This window comes from Pteropus vampyrus, unplaced genomic scaffold (genome assembly GCF_000151845.1).
Source record: "Pteropus vampyrus isolate Shadow unplaced genomic scaffold, Pvam_2.0 Scaffold2, whole genome shotgun sequence".
In the NCBI taxonomy this organism is placed as follows: Eukaryota; Metazoa; Chordata; class Mammalia; order Chiroptera; family Pteropodidae; genus Pteropus; species Pteropus vampyrus.
The window spans coordinates 15797028-15820085 of record NW_011888783.1 but is presented as its reverse complement, the minus strand read 5'-3'; the positions used below and the strand labels follow the sequence as shown (position 1 = coordinate 15820085).

Below are 23058 nucleotides of genomic sequence, written 5' to 3'. Positions count from 1 at the left end.
ACAATAAACGGAGATTGAAAAATACATAATTATTCTTGATGTTGATCAGACTTCATGGAAGTTTATTTAACGAAGCTTATTTCAGTAGCTATCTGTAGCTTTGTCCTAGAATTTACTCCTTCTAAGGAAATGCTGTCCCCAATATTTTGAAGCAAGTTTTATTAATTCAAAATAATTTGTATTTCCCCAACCCCACACTGTCTCTTTACTCAAATCTTCTTGTTTTACACATGAAGATTTTTTCAAAAGCTCCAAATCATCTTATATTTTTTGACTGATGTGTTTGGAATCTAAGTACATTTGGAAAAAGAAATGTTTTTAAGTGGCTACAAAACAATTCTAAAATGAAAAACACCACCACTCTGAAGAAAGTACAGGCAATTCTTACACAGGTTTTGTTTTTGGAAAATGCCCCAAGTCTAAATTATGGACTTTAATAAAAACATATGTTTTATTTTATACAAAATAAAACAAAATAATACAAAAACAAAAACTTAATACAAAAACAAATGTTTTAAGGTTCTTGAGCTCTCCTTATATCTTATGCCCAATTATTCATACAAATAACATATTACTTAATAAATTCTACATAGCAATAGAATCTTAGAACTTTAAGGGTTGGAAAAGACCATTGTTTTAAATTAACACCTTCATTTTACTGATAATGGAAACAAGGATTTGCCCAAGCCACATAGCCAGCAGAGGGCAGAGCAGGCCTAGAAACCCAGACATCTGATGTGAGATAGGTCCAATTCTATTAGCATTTCTAAAACTCGGATTTGTAAACCCCAAGGGTTCCCAAGATATATTCTTTAGGATCTGAAAATTTCCATGAGAAAAAAGGTTTTTTTGGTGTATTCTCAATGATAATCACCTAGATGTCCATCTTATAACTAAAGTACAGTCTCATGATTCCAGGGCTTACATTTGCTTTTAAATTGTTTAAGCAAAGTAAAAGTCAAATGACATCACAATACACAGTCCAAATGAATGTTCTGTGATAGTTTAAAGAGAGAAAAGCAGTGAGAAAACCAGGTCAGAAACCCACACATGGAAATAAAGGCAGGCTAAACTAAAAAAAAAAAACCCTAACTGGAGAAGTGAGTTCCATTTTACATTTCAAGCTGTCCTTCAGATTAGCAAAACAAGATCCTTTGTCTTGTCAATTAATGTTGCTAATTAGAATTATTGAGTTTATAGTTGTTTTTGAATCTCATCTGTGAATTTGCTTTGGTTTTAAAGTTGTATATAGCTGTATATAAGGCATTCATACCTAGATTTAAGATTATACAGATTAAGTAACACCGTGCTAGAAATAATATAACTCAACACCAAGGTCCTTGTGAGTTGTTTATTTTTACAGGGGACCCACACATTACTCAAGTTCAAGAGATATTATAATACCACTTCTCTTCTCTAAATACATTTGTACACTCTATATTCCAGGTTTTCAAAGTACCAAGGAAACAAGTAACCAATCACAAAAGTGTGCCAACTGTGTTTCAGTAGCGAGGACACTCTTTAATTTCTAATGTTCATTATTTCTTCCTTGTGAAAAGACTGATATAGGAATAGGTCCAGTCTAGCCCTGGACCTCTCAGTGATGAAGCTGTGAGAGTTCCTGCCTGAATCAGCTAAACTCTTTGGGCCTTATTTTCCTCATTTGCAAAGTGAAGGATTTAAACCAGACCACTGTTTCCAAGAGTATAGAGACAACAGGTGACACAAGGGTGAAAAAATTTTGACTAGTTATATGTTTATTTCAATATGTGCTTGAAAAAATTTTAGCTAGCACAGGAAACCGGGGATTTTCCTGATCTAAGGCTCAATTTATTAAAGTTAAAAAAGCAAGTCAACTTTAAAGGGAAAAAGAGAACAAGTGATATGCAGATAAGACAAAAATCATGAGGATGGTATGCAAATCAGTGAAATTGAAAATGGCAGAATAGGATGATTTAAAATGCTACTTTAGTTCTAAAGTTCTGTTATAATAATCTCAAGGTTAAAGGGTACCTTCATTGGGGTCAGGAGATTCAGAACAATGTTTTTGGATAGATTTAGGCATGCCTGCTTTAACAGGATTTCAGAGAGACTTGGGGCTTTTTTTTTGATACATTGACCTATTTGCTTCTCTCTTATTCTCATTAAAAATTTAGCCTTAATAAACCCAAGTATTAGAGATTAAGTTGGTTCAGCTGTATTTGGAAATAGAAGTCTTTAGGCTGTTTTAACTTGACATGTCATAAAAACTCATGCTATGTAAAGTGTACTTGTCTTTAAAAAGCACAAACCTTCTCCTCTTTGCACTTAAGTTTCCATTCTGTAATTCTTCACCACACTGTTGCTTCACTTCAAAGGCTGTTGACTTAGCTGGGCCCTGCTTTTGATCCTGAAGGCATGAAATCAAAGGCCTATTCCCAGCCACTTCCTGACACCTGCCTCCTAACAGTGGCTGTCACTACCAGCCCTACCATTCTACAATTTCCTTTTGTGTGTCATTTTCCCGGTTCACATTTGCATGAATACAAAACAGCCAGATAGAATGTTTCACAGACATACCAGAATGTATACATTCAAATAAATATTATACTTCGAAATAGCAATTTGCTAAGCCATTTTCATTATCCTTTTTGGAGCCAGTCGAAATGAGAAATAGTCTTCCTTAATTGGGTACTCTTCTATTTCCATACCCTTCATTCCTTACTTTCCTTGTTCTATTTAATAATAGAATTTTATTTGTTGAATGCCTACCATGTACCAGGCATAAATAATCACATTTCATTTAATTCTCAAAATAACTCTGTACGGTATGATAACCAGTCCCCAGTGCTACAGAAGAGGAAATGGAGACAGTAAAAGTTAAGTTATCTGCTTAAGGCAGAGCCAGAATTTTTCATAGATCAACAGAACAAAATAGATAGACTAGAAATAAACCCATGCCTATAGAATCAATTAATCTAAGACAAAGGAGGCAAGAATACACATGGAGTAAAGACAGTCTCTTCAATAAATGGTGTTGGAAAACCTGGACACACACACAAAATGATATTAGATCGATTCGTTACACCATATACAAAACTAAACTCAAAATGGATTAGTGACTTAAATGTTAAGACCTGAAACCATAGAACACCTAGAAGAAAACATAAGCAATAAATTCTTTGATACTGGTGTTAGCAATATTTTTTAGATATGTATCCCAGGGCAAAGGATTTGAGAATCATTTTAATTCTTAAAATAACTCCATAAGATAGGATAATCAGTCCCCAGTGTTACAGATGAGGAAACAGCGACAGTAAAAGTTAAGTCATTTGCTTAAGGCAGAGCCAGAATTTTTCATTCAGTTCAGTTGGACGCTAATAGTGAGCTCTGGAACACACCTTATACATCTCATACATACATTCCCTACTTTCTCCACCTGCCTCTAGTGCCTGCTCTGTTGGTGTCTCCAAAGGAGAGCTATGCTAACGGTGGCCTAGAGCCAAAGATGCTGAGGAAAAGGACCACATGACTGGAAAATGCCCGAATCCAGATAGAAAATAAGTATATCAGGAAACAGAACTCGGTTTTGCAGACTATGTTAGTGGGTGTAACTACCTGAAAGAATGCCTTAATCCTGTACTAGGAGACTTCAAATAGATCACTAGAAGCCCTCGGAAGAGAAGGGGACAGACCTAACTTTCCATACATGATTCAACTTACCTGTCCATAGGTAGGTACTATAGAGGGAGCTGTACAATAGAACAAACACCAGAATTTGTCCAACAAAGTTTTTTTCTTTAACAAAATTCCATATCATCATTCCAGCACATACAATAGCCTGAAGAAAAAGTTATGAAAAAAAGTCATATTCATATGAGTCATATTAATGTTTTATTCACAGCAACTATATTATTGTTTTAAATTATTGCTGAATAATTATCAACTATTGCATACTAGTTATACTAAAATTACAAGTTTTATGGTAAAAAGAAAGCCTTCTTATACAGTTTTTAACAATGGACATATTCAAGTGAAACAGATGACAATATTCTAAATACTAACCTTATATTCAGTAATGGTTTACACAGAAAATGCTAACCTTTCCATTATAATTTGAGACATGCAAAGATTTAACTAGAAAATCAGGTTATGATCGTTTAATTTTTAAGGATTCAATTATTTCCATTAAAAATGCAAAATTATCATCAAATGCTATTATTAACCTTAACTTTACATAGTTCAAGACGTATTTCAATATTTAATAAATTAGGCATAAATTAATAGTGATCAAATTGTAATTGATTTCATTTGGTCAAAATTACTTCTGATTTTTATAACTGGAAAAACACAAAGAGGTAATTTTTTCCTTTATAGTAGTATAATCAACGAGAAAAGCACAGTTCTATATATCTATTGGTTTACTAACCTGGGCGATCAGTAAATTAGTTGTAAGCATATGAGGAAGTTGTTTATATTTCTTACTCAAAAGAAGAATAGCCAGAGACCAGATCTTAAAGACAAAGGGTTCAAAAGTTATTCAGTTTTTTTAGTCTTTATAATTACTTATTAAATAAGTCGTTGATTAGCCTCTTTAAAGAATCCTCTTTATCTTGATTCAGAAAGAAATTCCAACATTTACTTTAACATGTCAGTTCCCAAAAAGATATTAAGGTAAATTACTATATCCAAAGTAAAATAAAAAGCATGGAGAGATCCTATTGTAAATTAACTGTCCAAAAGTGACAGGGTCTTTAAGAACTATTGCCTTGACTTGGGCCATGTTCTAATTTTCCCTACCTTTGGTGGCTGGTGTGGGACACAAGTTCATAGCCAATATTTAAGAAAAGAGCTTGAGTAGGAGATGCAGTTACAATGCACTAAGTTCTCCCTTTTTGATTCCACCATATTGGCTCATGAGGTATCTAAATTCCAGGCTATCTTACTTCAAACAATATACATTGCCTACCTTAAGACTGTCTTGGATTCCTTATATTTAAAAGGATTGGGTTTTTAGTCTACCTACACAGTGGCCAGCTAAGTTTGCTGGTTGACTTCCTTCTTTCTTCTCCCCTCAATGTCATTCAAAGCTTACACAGTGTCTCTCCCCAAACTGCCCTCTTATCAATGGGTACTGATTTTTAAGAATATGTAACAAATGTAAAAAATCTTAAAAATTACATTAATCATGCCATTTATTTGTTGAAATATACATATTCATCTCCACCTCTTTTCCTTTAATAGTAAAAGTTGTCTTTTTTTTTTCCAGCCAGAATACTGCTTGAATTTAATAGGCAACATAATCTATAAGATAATCTAGTTGCCGAGTGTTTAAGTATTTAACTTGAACTAGATAGATCCAGAAAGTTTCATTAACATGAAATGAGGGGGTTAGACATGATTCCAAGGGTCCCTCAACCACATGATTCTACAACAGCTAGTATTTGTATGGTGATTCACCATGTGCACAATGCTTTTTACATATTTTATTTCATGTAATCCTTAAACCCACAGAAACAGGTAAAATTATGATCTCTATTTTATAGCTGAGAAAACGGAAATTTAGAGAAGTTAAGGTAACTTCACAGAGACAGACAGCTGATAGGGCCAGGAGTTAAATTGAGGTCTGACTAAATCTCATGCCTTGTCTGCTGTCTAACTCTAAATCCCAGATGGAAAGACAAAACTCAGAAGGCTGATATTATATTTTATGGGCAGGCTTTAGCATTCTCTATTGCCTAAGATATTAGACTTTTAAATCTCTAACTTTCTGTTACCAAGCTATTCTCAAACTCATTCTGTGGTTTTCACTCATTTTTACACTGAAACATGCTTACCAAGGCAACCAGGCTGATAATACTTATATCAAAACTAACATTCTGGATGGCATCTGCCAATGGCTTAGGATCCATTGAGGGAAAGGTCAGTAACCAGGCAGAAACATACATGATGGGTGCAGACACAAACGTGCTTATTACCATCCCTGAGGTTATCTGCAAAAGTGAAATCAAATTGTAGAAAAGGTCACAGTCGCAATTAAACAATTACCTTAGACTTTAAATAGCCACAGAACACTAAGGTATTCTAAAATAAGCAAGACTCAGTAAAAAGACATCCAGCATGTTATCTACTACCATATAACCCCTTTCTGAGAGTTCTTAAAAGAAAACACAGTTAAGTTCTCTTGGCTCCTTTTCCAAGCTATACTCAATTTTTATTTGCACATGACAAATAGCAGACATCCCACTGCTAATGGTTATCTTCTAGGTTCTAAGAAGTAAACCATAATAATAATCTAATTAAATTGATGACCAATTTCCTTTCATACTATTTTACAAAACATAGGGCAATAAGAGCAATTCAAAAGGAAAAATTACTATGCAAACATTTTACAGATAAAAATATGGAACTGACTTTCATTAATCAATTTAGTTTCTTCATTTCATATTTCAAAAACATTTACTCTAATGCTGTAGATACATCTACAATATGCTTAGACACTGATAATAACTTTCTGTAATTGATTTTAGCTATGTACTGCAGTTGATTATAGGGTGTTTTGCATCTGGTGGTTGAATCATCAATGAATGAAATAGAATTTATGTTCTCAAAATTTCAAAAGTTACCCCTCTATAAATAACTTTTAGGCTTAGGTGTAAGTAAGCAATAAGATACTTGAAACTAAATAAGATTAATGAAAAAGTCATGGCTGAATAAAGATCCCAGATTAAAAACACTGTTACATGATGTTACATGATACCTCTTTATATACAATTAAGTAGCTTACAGGTATCAAATTCTCATAAAAGAATGCTGATTTCTGTGTTTTGAAAATTCATTTTCTACTAACTACACAATCAAACTTAGAAAGTTGTATATACATACAATCTCTACTTCCATGTTGAACTGTGTTGCAAAGATAGCCACTCCCGGTGCTACAGGAAAGACACCATACAAAAATGCATAATTCGATAAACTGGTGCGGTTCACTACACTGTTGTTCTTGTCCAAGAGTTCCACCATTTCTCTACACAGAAGTGGCAGCACCAGGCTGAAGAAAAAAGAAATGGGTCATAATTTGAGCATGCTGCTCCCCAAGGCGGGTAAATTGCTCCAGTGAATTTGACGTTAGGTTATTCTTCTCCTCAGAAGGTATATCTCTTGGCATGTACACGTTCTCTGTATGTCCGCTTGTGGACATTTAATTGAAAGAATGAAGAATTCGACTTGGAGCCATTTAGAGTAGTGTAACATTATTCTAGAAACACTTCAAACATCAGAGATTAGGAGGTAAAAACTCTGATACTTTTGTTCGACAAATAAATTTCTTTAAAAAAGTTTGTAAAAGTTGTAGGAATACTACTGTTTCTTGCATCCTCTATTAATTCATTGAAATGTTTTTAAAAAGGTTGACAATCTGAATAAACTTTTTTCAAGAAAATTACTAAACTCCTTTTTGGAAAAAAAAGCTGACCTTTATTATGATTAGGGGTTTAAATGGTTCAGGTAATGATAAATGCTGCTCAATTAGATTCTTAAAACCAGTAGAAAAACAGGTATCTTTCACTTAGCTCTTCACTTTCATAAAGATAAAAAGGTTTAGCAAAGGGAACATAAACAACTCAAATGGGGCAGAAAATTAGTGAAATCCAGACTGGTGAAGAGTCAATTATTAAACAAATCCTTCAGGATTCCATAGAATGAGCGTATCAACAATATAGCTGAGCTAATGGAGTTTTCCTTTAGAAAGAACAAGACCAAGAACGATGATATTGTCATAGCAGCACCTAGAGAGATGTTCTATGATGGAGTAAAGAATTACTCTTCTGTATATTTTTAAAATTAAAAATAGATGGAAATATCAAGTAGGGATTAAAGACCCAAAGAAAAAGATTCAAAAAGTGAGAATATTTAAATTCTATTTATAAGTTGAAGTTGATAATACCACTATTGTTAGAACCATATTACTGTGGCACTACTAATTAATACTTTATTTCCAAGGAGCATAATGCCACCATAAATAATATTCAGAACTTATATTCATTTTTACTATTTTGAAAATAGAGACACTATTTCATATTGCACTGGTCTAATGAATTTAACTGTCTATACAAGAGCTGAACTGAATAGTTAAGTATGCCCCACGTGCTTTGAGATAATCTTGCAGTAAAACTGATGTCACCTGCACCATAAAGTGTATTTCCATGGCTAATGAGCTAAATAAACTGTAGAACTATTAACTAAGGAGCTGATAAGAACTTTTTTGGGAGGGTAAGAACTTTTTGTTTGACAGGCTAGGATCAGATGGTTAATAATAATCATTCATATTAACTTACTTCTATATAGAAATTTCAACCACCCTCAGAATTACAGAATATTTTCCCCAAAGTCATGATAAAAATAGTTTATACTCAAAATTATTGCTCTCATCACAACTAAGATGCTTTTGACTTTAGGATTTTAATAGAATTAGAAAACTCAGAAATCCTGCAAAATTCCTTAAAAAATATGATTGAACTGGGACATTAGGAAATATTGAGTAAAATTATATAAAAGCTGATAGGAAACCAATAGTCTTTATCCTTTGACAGTAAAATGGAAAAAAATAACCTACATGGAATAAAAATGACTTTCCACAAAACACCAACATCGTATTTTCTTTTAAATCACAACTGTTCAATTAAGAGGGATTATTACTATCAGATTATTTAAAGGAGAAAATGGTTATGAACACATCCCAATGGATGGCTAAATAAGGCTTTCACAAAATATAATCCCCAAGTTAAATAAGTGAAACTTACAGTTTAGCTGTGATGAGAAGAATTAGTACAACAAATGCTGACTTCTTCAGTTTCCTTATTTTTCCTACCATTGTGAGACCAAGATAAAAGAGAGCTGATCCCGAATAAGAATTTGCAAGTCCATCAAGAAAATTTTCCATATATTCGGGCACCTTTTGATCAAGAATAAAATTGAAGGCAATGCCAATGAAGACCATAAATACTATTGGGTTCTGTAATACATGTAGAAGTCCAAGTCCCACAATTTTTACTTTGTTTTGAGAAGCATTTTGAGTGTCTTTCCACTTCTGGATTTCACAGAAAATGAACCCTATAGGGTTTAACATCATAAGAGATATTGGTGCCACCAAATAAATGTACTGGAGATACTCTGGGTATGTAGTTTGGTATAAAGCTTCAACTGCAAAACAAGAGTTAAAATTGATTTTAAAATGATTACAGAAATATAATAGATTATGTGTATGTTTTCTGTGCTTAATTAGAGCATATTCTACATTAATATAAATAGTGCACAATGATTGCATTAGCCTTGGTTTAGAAAAAGTACATTTTTAGTAAGAAAGCTAAAATAAGAAAAACACACCATGTTAAATAACATTTAGCTTATAAAATTATAATCAACTTTTACAAATTATTTTTAGTAATACCCACTAATTTTTATTGAGTAGAGGCTTAGACTAGACACAATAAAAGGGCAAAATTGTAGAATTCCTAAAAGAAACAATTCAGAGTAAAATTCTTATAACAAGTTAAATGTTAGTAATAGCAACAGGTGGGTGTTGGTTTCCTTGAGGAGAAGTTTCACTGGAATGGTGAAGCAGAAGTCAGGGTATAGAGGACTGATGAGCAGGTATGAGAAAATAAACTAAATAATGAGCACTGAATCGATGGAGTCCAAGGCTGTACAGGAGAAGATGGGAGATGGCTGACACACAGTAGAGGGATCAGAGACCGGAGTTTCCTACAAAGTCTAAGAATGACATGTAGTTGGAAGTTTAGGAGTCCAGAGTAAGTCAGGTAGTGAGCTACTGAATTTAATATTTCCCAGATGACTAGGTCCAGGATGACCTAGGATGGCCATTGTTAGTTGGTGGCTGAAGTGGACTAGAGGAAAACATCAGTGGAGATGAGAAAGACAAGGAACTAAGAAGGCAGAGAATTTGATAGGCAGTTCACATGGGTGCCAACGTCTAATAAGATAATGGCAAAACTTGGGAGTGGAGACGTTAATGGTGAGTCAGACATTCTAGTCTTCAGTGAATGAGGAGGAATGGCTAGAATGAGGTCAACAGATGACAGCAATGAGGATAAGGGGTCTAGTCGGGCAACATGAACCTCAAAGAGGCAGTTTTTACAAAACAGCAAATAATAATGGCCTAGCACGAGGTCTCTATGAGGATGCCAGTCCTATCTACCATTGCTCATGTAGTATGCAGGTGAGAAAACAGGCAGCCTCCATTTGAGAGGAATGAAAGGGAATGGATGGCTATAGGGAAGACCAGTGAAGATGCTAAAGAATTAGGGATGGAAAGGTCGATAAGAAATGTTTGGGAGGGGAATACAGTAGAGTCATGTAATACATATCTATCTAACACAATGTCAACTACACTTTCTTAGGGAAACAAAAGCTTTTTTTTTTTTTTCCCTCCCATAAAGCATGTTCTCAAATGCAAACTAATTATTTCACTTGCCGTTCACTGAAGAACAACACTAGAGAGAAAAATCTGGCTGTGTTAGACTTAGGAGAAGTGGTACAATATATACAAAGTACATGTGCTATATTCTGTAGATGGTTTAACGAATTTTTCAAGGGTTTGACTGTACATGATGATTTTAGAACCTAATCACTGCGTAAGTTGCATCTCCTTAGAAGGCGTAGGTGGGTTGGATCAGAATTTTATCAGTTTTTTGGTGGAAGTGGGGGTTCGTGGCCTGGTTCTAAGTGGATCAGGGCAACTTAGAACATTAAAGTCAGCAACCTGGTCTTTAGGTACATTTTTGACAATGAGTTCTGAAATTATTCAACCTAATACACAATGGCTGATTCAGAAATGACTTTGAGGTTGGGAAAGGTTAAAAAAAGAATAGCTACAATCACTCACAAGAAGGGAGGCAATCATGTGAAAAAATGTAAAAGATTAGCCTTCTCAATTTACATTAAGATAAAGTGACTCAGGTAGGAAAATATGTTTGTTTACTTACTCAGGATACATAAGTTCAGTTAATGTCATGCACATGTCCCGTTAAAGTTATGTAACTAGATTATATAACCTGTAAAAGTTCACTTTGTTCTTATTAGCTAAAAACTACTTTTATAAGATTCAATCCTTTTTTTTTTAGCTAACCACATACGGAGATCTATAATAGTTCTGAAATGAAGCAGTGATTAAACAAAATGTATTTGATAACATAAAATTTCACAAATTCTTTCTGATTTCCAAATTAGATATACGAGCTCTATAACCCTTAGTGGTTTTCTTTTATTACGTTTCATAAGGTTTCAGCTTTTAAGTAAAACAAAAAGTAGCAGTTTTGAGAACTATTCCTAGGTAGCTACACTTCTTCTGATTAGATATTTTATTTCTAAGAGAAAGGTGTCCCTACCTGCTCACCACTCAAATTTTAAAATAGAGAGTCTATTTTGGAAAAGCCTGTGTTTTCAGTCTGAGCACAAGAATTTTCCCAACTGGCTAATATAAAATGCATAAAGTTCCTTTGACAACTTACAGCACACAAAGCCCCTTAAGTTAATGCCTTTTTCCAGAATTTACTTTCATAGCACACTAGCACTTAATCATCATTATATAATAGACCTTAAGCTGTTTTAAAGCTTAATGCAAATTTGAGCAACAGTCTTTATTATCTATGGCTAGCCAATCAATCACCAAGTACTTTCTTCTTTTGCAGGATCTTTTGTATTTTCTCCTCTTGATTCCTACTACCACTAGTCAAAAATTTCAAAACTCGTTACTTAATGTGTTTCCAACTAATATCCTTTTGGTTTTTCTTGACCACCCCCTTCATCCATTTTATTCACTGCTTACAATATCACGTAAATCTTAACTTCAAAAACTGAGATTTTCCCACAGTTCTCACCACCCACAAAAACAGCTATAAAACCCTTCTTTTGACAATTACAGTCCAGTCTCCACACTGGCACCTTATTTATTCAGCTCATCACTCTGGAATACCCAGCTATTCCTCAGGGTATAGCCTCCACCAGCTGGTTTAATATCACACTTAGAACAGATAAATACCAGGTTCATAACTAGTTTGACATGCTGACCATCATCTCCTGACTTCTTGAAATCTCTCCTTTCTTATCTAAATCTTGCCTACTGTTTAAGGTCTGTCTCAGGTACTTCTTACACCATGTCTTCAATATGTATCATGGATATCCTCTTCACTGGATGGCTCTGGTACCTTGTTTCATATTAGTGCCACTTGAACAAATTCTAAGTTCAAATACACTTATAACCTCTAGTCCCCAGCATAGTGCTGAGCAAATCTGAAAATAGTTGCTGGGTGGAATTAACAAATCAATGAATGTCAAAGGTTTCAGAATAATATGTATTTTCTAACACATGGTAATTTATATGTAATTATCATTCATTAATCTGTTTTCTTTTATATTTAAATTTTCCTTTTTCATATTCTGAATATTTATAAAGGTTACTATTGGAGTATTTTAAGTCAATTGAACAAGTATTTGAAGGCAAAAGAAGTATAGCGGGACAGTAAACAATTGGGAATCAATACTTGTTAAATTACTAGAATATGGTTCAACAAGGAAATTTCCGTCCATTTCTGCCATTCATTTGCATAATCACTTAACTTCACGTCTTTATAAATTGGTAGAGCTGTTCTTTTGTTACGAATCTGAAGATGGTTTTTCAAATCTGAAAAAAGTATATATGAAAGGAATGTCCCATACTAACAAATAGGTTTATAATCATTATATCAACTATTAAATTCTAATGAACTCTTATAAATAAGGCTCTTGGGGAGTACAGGGAGAATCCCACTATGAGGAATTATTGTATAGCTAAGAGACAAAATTAGTCATCCACTGTGGCTTCTACTTAATTATAGCAGGTTTTCAATCCCTAGCAAATAACCAAAAGACCCAGACAGGATCATTCTATTATTTAATGGCATAGTTAAATGCTTCATTTCCTTTTTGTTTACAGCTCAAGCACTAGAGCATAATTATGATTAGGCAGAGTACTTATGTTATCAGCATTGTTTGAAGAATTACAGGATTTAACTATGCCCTATTAGTATCTTTTAATGACAGAGGCAGGGAACTGTTCTGATTTGCTGAAATCAACATTTCACCTTAGTAGATTCTTGGTTTCTTCTCACACTCAGATTTCTTGAAATACCTTTGAAAAGAATTGTTCTAAAAAACAGTGAGCTTCGTTTCTAGTCTGTAATAAGGCACTGTAGTTTTCTGTCACTTGGGTATAAATAATTTTAATGTAGCTTCCTAGACTGTTATATAATGTCATCATAGTACAGAGAAAAAGGGTACATGACTGTCCTTTTTCTTGATTCATTATCTGCCTTCTCCTGAGTCACCCATCAAGTAGGCTGATGTTGTGAAACAAATGCAGTCTTAAAAAGGACGTATATCATATAACCTATGGTGTTTATCTGTGAACGAGAGAATGGGAATTCTTGGGAGAGGCCACGTAACAAACTGAAAGGGTCTTCTCTTTAGAGATACAGTCTTCTCTGTTCACACTGACTGAGGCCAGAAGGCAGAAGGGCATGGACAGCAATATTAAATAATCTCACTGGAGCAGACGCATGGCCCTGTAGTTCTAGATCACACCTTCCATTCTGCAGGTATATGAAAAAGGAATTCTGTCTATACCATTGGTTTCTGGTAAAGTTATTGTCTATAATCTAATGTTACAAGAACTCTTATTTTTTGTGTGATTTAAAAACAAAAAAAAACCCAGAAACATTACAATTGAAAATCTATAAATATAGTCATCAAGGAAATTGAATTAGCTCACTGCTTGGAACATGATTATTTCCAGATTCACTGATTTAATGTAGGATATAAGCAGTGATAAATATGGCTGACTACATTTTTTAGTTGGAGTCTGCCTCCATATGAAAAGGGAAAAACTCATTTAATAGGTCTTTTTCCACTACTACTCATTTTATGAAATATTTATAGATGAATGTAAAGATAATAAAAATATTGATTTTCTCTGAAACTAATGTATTATAAGGGCTGGTTGGGTCTTTTGAAGATTGAATGGGAATGTTACATAACTGTGTGGCATAAGAGAATGCCCTGGATTTAGAACCAGAAGACCTAGGTTTGGGTCTCAGGCACCTGTAAGCTGTGTGACCTGGGATAGTGCAATTAAATCTCTGTAAGCCTGTCTCCTTATTTGAAAATGAGGATAATAGTATCTGCCCTATCTCAAACGAGTTAAGTATATAAGAAAGTACTCTATAAAGTTACAAATGTTAGCTCTATTTAGTTATGGACTTGCTTACTAATCTATGAGAGCATGAAATGATATACTTATATATTTAACACTATGATACTGAGTCACTTCTCAGGTCCTTATAGCATAAATACCTTGACAAATTTTCAGCATTAATGCCTCTTAAGAGATGGATAAACACATTAACTCCTTGCTTTTATTTCCAGTCTTTATTTAAATATTTGGTTCATCCTTAATTTTAAAATTCAGTAACCTTAAAAGAATACCTATCTAGTTTCTGACTATTTACAGCTCAATTATCTAAGAACTTAGTTTTTCCTCTCTCATAAACTTCCTACTTTTCTCATAGTTATTTAATTTTTAAGGTATATCTCTGTATCTGGTAAGGGAGATGGAGGGTATAGGAGAAAGATGAAAAGTATACTCCACTAGAATTCTTTTGGTATCAGTGCTGAGATAATTGGGGACAGGAAGGGTAATTAAAACTACTAGATAAAAAGTCTGAAAGTTAATGATAGATCTCAACTGTCCATTTTATTGTTTCTTTTAGTCTTTGCTCAGAAGATATACCATCAGAAAGGCCTTTACTGACCCCCTACCTCAAGTAGCACTGGTACCGACTCATTCCTATCCCTCTATACTAGTTTACTTATTTTTATGGCCCTTGTCATTATCTGACATTATTTTAATTTTATTTTCTCATTAAAATGTAAATTCAATATGTACAAGAACGTTGTTCACAGGTGTATTCCCAGTAGCACTGGTACAAAGTGGGTCCCTATTAATGAATGAATGAATGAATGAATGAATGACTAAATCCATAATATTCAGGTCCTCACATTGAGATACATGATCAAAGTACAACATAAATGTTAAGTTAAAGATAAAAATATAAAAACGTAGTTACTAAGTACACATTTTCTTAGGGGCAGAGTGTTCTGGAAAAAAATGTTTCCTTTCAAGATTATTTCAACATCCCAAACTGGTATGTTTACTGTTTCATCAGGAAATATAAACATAGAAACATGAAATTAACCTGCTTAGAGTTGGAAAGGTGAAAAGGAAAAGTTGGAAAGATGAAAAAGCCTGCATCATTTTTGTTCTTAAACCAGAAATCAACTAAAGTACATTGACATTTTGAAGAACAAGATCAAAAATGATCTTTAATGTAAAATAATATATATTCTAGATAGTAAGAAAAATAAAGGAGGGAAAAAATCACTCATAAATTTCCACTGCTAACATTTAATAATGACTGTTTTATATAGACATATACTTATCTTTTCATATTATTTAAATCAGAATCTGATCTTTTCTGGAAATTAAATTTCTTTCATATGTGTGTGATTATTGAGAAGAAAAAGAATACTGTTAGGAAGAAAATTCACAAAGTTTATTTGGATATGACCATTTATTTTAGGTTGACCTTTGAAGGAGCTTCAAACTGAGGTTAAGGAAAAAATATAATTCATCCTAATTTAAGATATATTTAAGAAAAAATAGAAAAGATTTCTTAGACACAAGAGTATCTATCACTAACAAATGTTTAAATAAATTAAAAGGCTTAAATTTCGTTATCTTCTAAAACACTTGAATTTTTTTAAAGTTTGAAAAATTAAAAATAACTTACCTATAGGATATCCCAATGCAAAGTCATTACTTTGTGTAGTGAAAATAGGGAATAGTCCAGCTTTGCTAAATCGACTATCGGGACTGGCAACCAATAACGTTAATACACATACAATGACAAAAACAAAAGCTTTGGCAATTAAGATGCTATATAGGAAAGACCAATCCACATTGGAAAAATTAAGTACAACCATGTTTTTGAATAATAAAGCTGGAAGTGCAAATCTGGAGACAAAATTTCCCAGTCCTTTGGCCTGTGTTGATGTTATGACATTGGCCCTTCCTGCTATGTAACCACAAAGGACTATGCCAAAGCATTCTAGTAAGGCTGGAAAAAGCCTTGTTACTGACATGGAAGGTAGGTCATTAGTGGAATTAAATCCATGCATTGCTGTTGAGGACAAAGTGTTGGTCATATTGACCGCCATGGTTAAGTTCCTGGCAGGTAAATCAGTAAAAGAATTCATTTTCTTTCACCTTCCAACTCCAACCAGATCTCTGGAAATAAAAAAGAAAGATTCAGCGTGACAATAAGAACAATATAGTTGAAAGGATACATTGGCAAACCTAGACTTATTAAATGGCCAAATAAATACACATATTTTTCTTCAACTACCATGAAAGAAAAATATGTTTTAAAAAGAGGTGAGTGTGTTTCCTAGCTGACAATAATCTCTTCACTCTCGAAGGTGAGTCAGCTTAAAATATTTATATGGCTGTCCTATATTTAGGATCAGACTTGAGTAAAATAAGATCCATAAATGTTACAGTGGCAGTGATACCCCAGGGTCCTCTCCAGTGATCCATACTAGAGCTCTGCCTAGCAATTAAGAGCATAGAGCTAGAGTCTGCTGAATGTTCACATGCATTTAAATTCTCCAGAAATTTCAAAAGTACATCAAGAAGACACACTGGACAAGAGGGGCCTTTCCAGCCTGCGTTCATACTTGACTCTAGGATAGGAAGGAGGATATAGCAGAGTATCACTTGTCAACTTTGAACCAGTAATTTATGTTTTTTGTGTCTCACTTTCCTCATCTGTGTAATGGTAATAATAGTACCTACCTCATAGGAACTTGAGATTATTCAACTAAAGTCCTTATAATCATATCTGGCACAAAGCCTACTCTTAGTTCCTTTTACAGCAGCCACAGATATTGGCCTTCTTGAATGCCCCATAATCTCCTTCTGCCACATGGACTTTGCACATGCAATTAATTCTAAAATGTTCTCTATCCACCTACCACTCTCTACATAATACTGGCTAGTCATGCTCCAAATCATGTAGTTCAGGAGTCACTTTATCGGGGTGGCTTTTCTGACCCCATAGCCAGGCCAGGAGACTTTCTCAAATAGAATCATGTTTCTTACCTTTAGGTCCACTTTCTTCATTTTCTAATTTTACTATGCATTAGATTGACTATTTGATTTGTGTTTTTCTACTTTACTAGACTTTAAGTGCCATAGAAATAGAGTCTGTGGATGTGTTTGTTTACTGTTGTATCCCTAACACCTAACATAGTGTATGGAGCACAAGAGACTCCATATGTGTATATTTATTTCACCCTTTAGTGAATTGATGTTCTCTTTTAGGAACTATCTAGGTCATGGACAGAAATCTCTCTCTCTTGTTTTTTTTTTTTTTTGAATGATAAAGTATCCTAAGTTTTTCACTATAGCAACAGGCCCAAGACCACAAAATGTGTTCTAAAATATTCTAAAGCTGTTCATAAATGTTAAAGAACACAAAATGTTTTAAAATGTCCTAAAGATGTCTAGAAAATGCTAAAGCAAGGGAAAATTCTTTATGCTAATATTACAATACTTATCAGACGCCCCTCTTGCTGCCAAGGACACAGTGAACATGAGGTTTGGACAACTCTGAAATTAATCTACTCTTATTAGCAACTTGAAATTAATATGGTGACAATTGCCAATTTCTAAGTAATTATTCTGGATTAATCATCTAATATGGCCTTATATGAGGTAGTAAGTAATTATTTAGCTCATGCTTCCTGAAATTTACAATGCCCAGGTTAAGTTCTCAAACACCCACATTGCATTAAAAAGACTCAGATGGCAGGCCAGAGACCAGCTACAACTGATACTCAGGGGTGTGAGTGAAATAATTTTCTCTGTGTTACTCTGGTATAAACTGAGCCATTTAAAAAACAAAAAACAAAAAACAACTTACATTTAATCTGGATCAGGACAAGTATTTTTCTTCTAGGATTAGATAGGAGTGGTCAAAATATATAAAACCTATATACTCACTCACATGCTTGAAGTTTAGCAAGTTAAGTGTCAAATTATATCCTGGGAAAGCTACTGTTGGTACAGGTACTCACAGCTGAAGTAGGAGCTGGTAAACAATTAAACAAAAGTGTTATAAACATTTGAAGCCCTTAAAGATGTGGACTTGAAAAGGCAGTGCTAAAGAACAAGGTGATAAACTAGCTCAGTTTTCTGTTATTTTTTCCAAGTTCCTTACATTTCTTTGCCTGAAGTACTAGTAATTCATATGGCTCATTTGTACCACACTGGCATATCAACGTATTTCAATAATTTTAAACGAACAGTTTAAACGAACGGTTGTTCAGTAAAAAGAATCAAACAGATCTGAACCCAATTTGGAGCCTTATACTTAACTCTTTGGGCAAGTTACTTAGCCTTTCAGACTCTTAGCCTTCTCAACTGTAAAATTAGAGTAGAAACCTCCTTAGAGGAATATTGTGAGGACTGGAAATTTTAGACACAGCTTATCATAGTAGCTTATCACAAAGAAGGCTTTAAAGAAACGGTAGTAATTGCTATAAGGAGTTGTAGTCCTAATAATAATGATAAGAATGGTAACAAATTAAATATAATCCATTGTTCTATGCCAATTCTTCAAACAATACTTAGTATTGAAGATTCTTCTACTAAAGTAGAAGGACGGGATGGGTCGTAAGGTTATCAGTTTTTATTTTATACGAAACAATTAAGAGGAGTTGAGTTTAATTTTCTTTGTAAATAGTTGTTAGCAGGGAAGGGAGAGCTCTTCATTTTTCTCAAAATGATGGTCAAATAGTTGTAGCAATGCCTGGGTTTAACTTTGTTAGTCGAAAAGCAAGAGAAAAACTCTGCAAAGTAATCTGCCCCTTTCCATGAGGTTTCTTTTAATGTTCCTCAACATTATAAAAGCAATATCTGCTAGTTGAGGGAAAGTCAAAATAACCAAAAAGTATTTATAGAGTTTTATCTTATCTTTTTTTTTTTTTTTTACTATAGTTTCAAGTATACAGTACATTGGCTAGACATTTATATAATTTATGAAATGATCCCCTGGATGACTCTATCATTCATCTGGCTCTACACATAGCCATTACATTACTACTGACTACATTCCCTATGCCAGACTCCCCATTCCTGTGACCATCTCTCAAGTACTAACTTGAACTTCTTTAACCCTTCTTAACCTTTTTTTCTCAATGGGAGGAAAATATGTTTTTGAAAGCATTCTTTTAAAATGAACAGGAACTATAGCAAGAGCCTTTTTAAAAAACTTAAATCTAGTTTTTTTCATCTCACTGAAACATAGCTTGTTACAGAACAAACATGTTGTTGTTCTGTCACAGTAAAAGACTGCTCACTGACCACTCACTGGGGCAGGGAGTGGAGAAATGCTACATACAAACCACTTCTGGCTACTTCATATTTGGCTTAGAGAGCATCACAGAACCACTGAAATTGTAAACAACTGCTTTACTTCTGATTAACTTCAAAGAGAAAGCTTTAAACTTGTAGGCTGTCTATTTCTCAAACACCCAATATCCTTTATCCTGTGGAACAAGCATAATACACTGTGGTACTACTAAAGCACTCTTCACCATCAACAGTCACACCAGCCACTCACTCTTATCTACTTGTAGGGAATTAAATGTCCTCCTTTGAGACCCAGGGTGGGGAGCATTGAGCGCTGCTTTTCCCTTGTCATCAGGGATAGATTTTGGCCCTCCAAGATAAGGGCGTAGAGGGTCGATAACTATATAGGCCGCCCAAAGAGCTGTCATACAATGCCTGGGCAGGCAACAGTGGAAGTGGAAAGGCAGTTTGCGGTCTGTGCCTAGGATAAAAAGTTGGTCGTCACCGTTCCCAGGGCATGAGAGTTACAAGTTCTGGGTAACTGACATGCTCCAAAAAAGGGAAAAGGGAGAAAATTTGGGGCAATGCTCCAAGTACATGGGCAGAATCTCCCAGGAGGGCAGATACTGAGGCTACCTCTTGGGATAAAGGGAAGAGGACGAGAATGACAGGGGGATACACGTACAATGAAGTGCTCTTCAAACCGAGGAATGACAGTCATGTCACTGGAGGGCACAAGCCGCCCCTTCCCCTACGAAAGCCTTCTCAGATGGCCATGCACGTTCGTCCTAAAGGAGGGCAGTGCGGGGCAGAGGCGGGCAGGCGCAGGCAGTGGCCTGCGGGCCTGGGCGCCATGGGCTGGGCGCTGCCCACCTACACAGAACGGGAGAGCGGGGGCACTAAGGTCCCTCGAGGCCAAGCCAGGACCCAAAGGTCAGCGTCCAAGGGGCCCATCTCACCTGCTACGTCTGCAGCCCCGGGGCCGCGAGGAGGAGGGAGTCGGTGTTCGCTGTGGGCCAAGCAGGGAGGAAATCACCATCATCTCCCACTCCAGCCCTCTTGGAAGACAGCTACTAGCTTCTGGCTGCAGCAGCTCAGTCACGTTGCGCGAAAGTGAGATGCGGAGAAGCCTTGACCGGGTCAGCTTCTCCTCACGCGGGCGGTGCGGTCCCGCCCCGCCCCGCCCCGCGCGCCCCGCCTTCAGGCCCCGCCCCTCGCCGGGAGCTTCCAAGGCACACGGCCTCCAGCCCCGCCTCCGGCTCCGCCCCCGCCGCCGGGTCGACGAGGCACGCGGTCCCCGGCTCCGCTTACAGCGGGAGGCCCAGTCACTAGACTCTGGCGGCGGGACTTCCGGCCGTCTAGCTCCCGCGAGAAGCCGGCCGCTGTGGGTATTTGTAATCCCATTCTCTTAAAATCAGCTGCAGAGGCCTTTAGTCTCTACACCTAACAGCTTTGAGTGATAGGGCAAATCCTCTCTTAGCTTCGTCATGTTTATAGCTAAGATTTAACGCGAGGACTTAGAGTCAGACCTTGGTCAGTAGTCTCACCTTCCTCCTTTCCCAAGGGAATGTCATCTGGACTTGACTAAATCAGAGATTAAAATGCCTGTAAAGCTTTTCCACTGTGCTTGATTTGTAGTGAGCTGGTCCAGTTGCTGACTGCTTGTGTTTCTGTCGTGGGGGAAACTGCATGCATACCCCCTTAGTCTACCAAGAGGAAACTGGTTGTATTGGTGGAAAACTTCTACAGCAGGTGCTCCAATAACGTCTTTTCCTTCAGTTTGTTTGTTATAACACTGATGAGATGCCAAGAATTTAACTCTTGTTTATAGTAATTAGCCTAAGGTAAAATTGATTTCCTTATATATTATTTCCCTGCAGTTCCAAGAACCTATCCATGACATTACGTGAGGACTTACTCTATAGAGCTCTCTTTTGAAACTGGAAGAAATCCTGTATTTGAATTAATCTTTCAGAATCAAAATTATTTCAAACTTAAAAATATTTATAACCTAATCCCACTTAATAACTTCACAAGAATCTGTCCTTTGTAAAGCCTCTAGTTTGCATTGCATCTTTAACTTTTTTGTCTGGCAACTTCAGTGTCTTTCTATCATCTTGGTAATTTTAGTGCAAAGGTACAAGAACATACAGCTTAACTTGAAAAATCATGGCAAGCTAACGGTTGGTTAAAGGCTTTGAAAACTAAGCAGGAGAAAAATGCGCAGACACAAACTATAGAAAAGTCATGCATTCTGGCTTCTGTTCTCCTCACTTGACCTTTGTTCTCATGTTAAAAGAAAACCACGGGCCCACAATGGAGTCACTTATGCTAGGCCACATCACCAAATGGGGGCTTAGTACTTAAGAGAATTGTAGTTTCGATTTCTAACTTTTTTTATTTCTGATTTTGAATGTACTAAATAATAATGAAATAGTGAAAAATCAATACCTACCGATAACTTCTGTTAACATTTTACTATATGTATCATTTTTTTCTGTATGTAGATTAAGAAAAATAGCATCATACAATAGACATTTTTAATACATATGATTTTTAGTAACATTTATCATATACAATTAACTTTTATCCATAAACGTAGGTCTATATCATAATTTTTAATATCTATCAAGTATTCCCTACTGAAATTTTGAGGATTATCTTTCTTGAAAAAGCAGGAACTCTGGCCCATCTATAAAGTCTAACCATAGTTGAGTAAAGAAGAGGAAGATAAAATAGTAAAAGTAATTAGAGTGATTTAAAATGTGTTGTTTGAATATGTCTAGTGCTTGCTTTGGCTGCACATATACTAAAGTTGAATATGTCTGTTATGATTTGAAATTTCTTTAACATTATTTAGTTTCTTTAAAACTCCCATCTTCTTCCCAATAACACCAGTTTCTCTTTGGGGATCCATATATCTCCAGAGAATTTGACTTCACTCGCCTTCAGAGGTGATATAACTCTGATGTAACTGAGAAAAATTTGGCTATCAGTATATTTCATCCCTTTGGACTCAGCAATTGAGTCAAGGTGGGCATTGGCTCTAAGGTACTTTGATACAATTACTCTTAGGACTTTTGCCAAGAATGCTGAGGTTTTGTTTCCTGTTAGGGGAAGATGCTGGCAGCATCCTGGGATCATAAGAGGAGCCAGTATTAGAGTGATGCACACACCAAGGAAGGCACGACAGAGAAGGAAATAAATGGATTCTTGATGACAAATTAAGTTGTAGAATCAAGCCTCACTTGAAGCCAGTCAGCCTGTGGATTTCTCTTTCTTGTGAGCCAATCAAATTTTTTTTCTTTTTTTGAATTTTTATGAGTTTATTTGAACCAAACTGATGACAATTGCAGGGAAGCAATATCTCGGTGGATTGAGAAAATGCTCTGGAGAATGGCAGTATTGCAGCTTATATATTAGAATCAAAGGAGGAGATCTAAGGAAGGTTACATGAACTCCATTGATGGTAGATTAAGGGGGCAAGAGAAAGCAAAGCAGGGAAATCTCTGGAATTGGATGAAAAGTAAAACAGAGAGACACATACTTCTTGG

The 23058-nt window shown here is 35.4% G+C and overlaps 1 protein-coding gene across 6 annotated transcripts in view; it reads right to left on the bottom strand.

Moving 5' to 3' along the window:
• The window catches only part of GPR155 (G protein-coupled receptor 155), a 37773-nt gene extending 17094 nt beyond the window's left edge, over nucleotides 1–20679 (bottom strand). For 3 of the 6 annotated variants that reach the window (XM_011357301.2, XM_023529419.1, XM_023529422.1), the window contains exons 1-8: nucleotides 20464–20679; nucleotides 18159–18242; nucleotides 15882–16378; nucleotides 8781–9180; nucleotides 6865–7030; nucleotides 5817–5972; nucleotides 4409–4492; nucleotides 3703–3820 (exon numbers count right to left, since the gene is read on the bottom strand). In XM_011357301.2, the coding sequence (XP_011355603.1) occupies nucleotides 3703–3820; nucleotides 4409–4492; nucleotides 5817–5972; nucleotides 6865–7030; nucleotides 8781–9180; nucleotides 15882–16347 (1390 nt within the window). In that variant the 5' untranslated portion in view covers nucleotides 16348–16378; nucleotides 18159–18242; nucleotides 20464–20679. Of the gene's footprint in view, nucleotides 1–3702; nucleotides 3821–4408; nucleotides 4493–5816; nucleotides 5973–6864; nucleotides 7031–8780; nucleotides 9181–15881; nucleotides 16379–18074; nucleotides 18243–20463 lie in introns of those variants that run through there. The other 3 variants (XM_011357308.2, XM_011357292.2, XM_011357316.2) reach the window with 3 other exon arrangements.
• Nucleotides 20680–23058: the final 2379 nt, after the last annotated feature.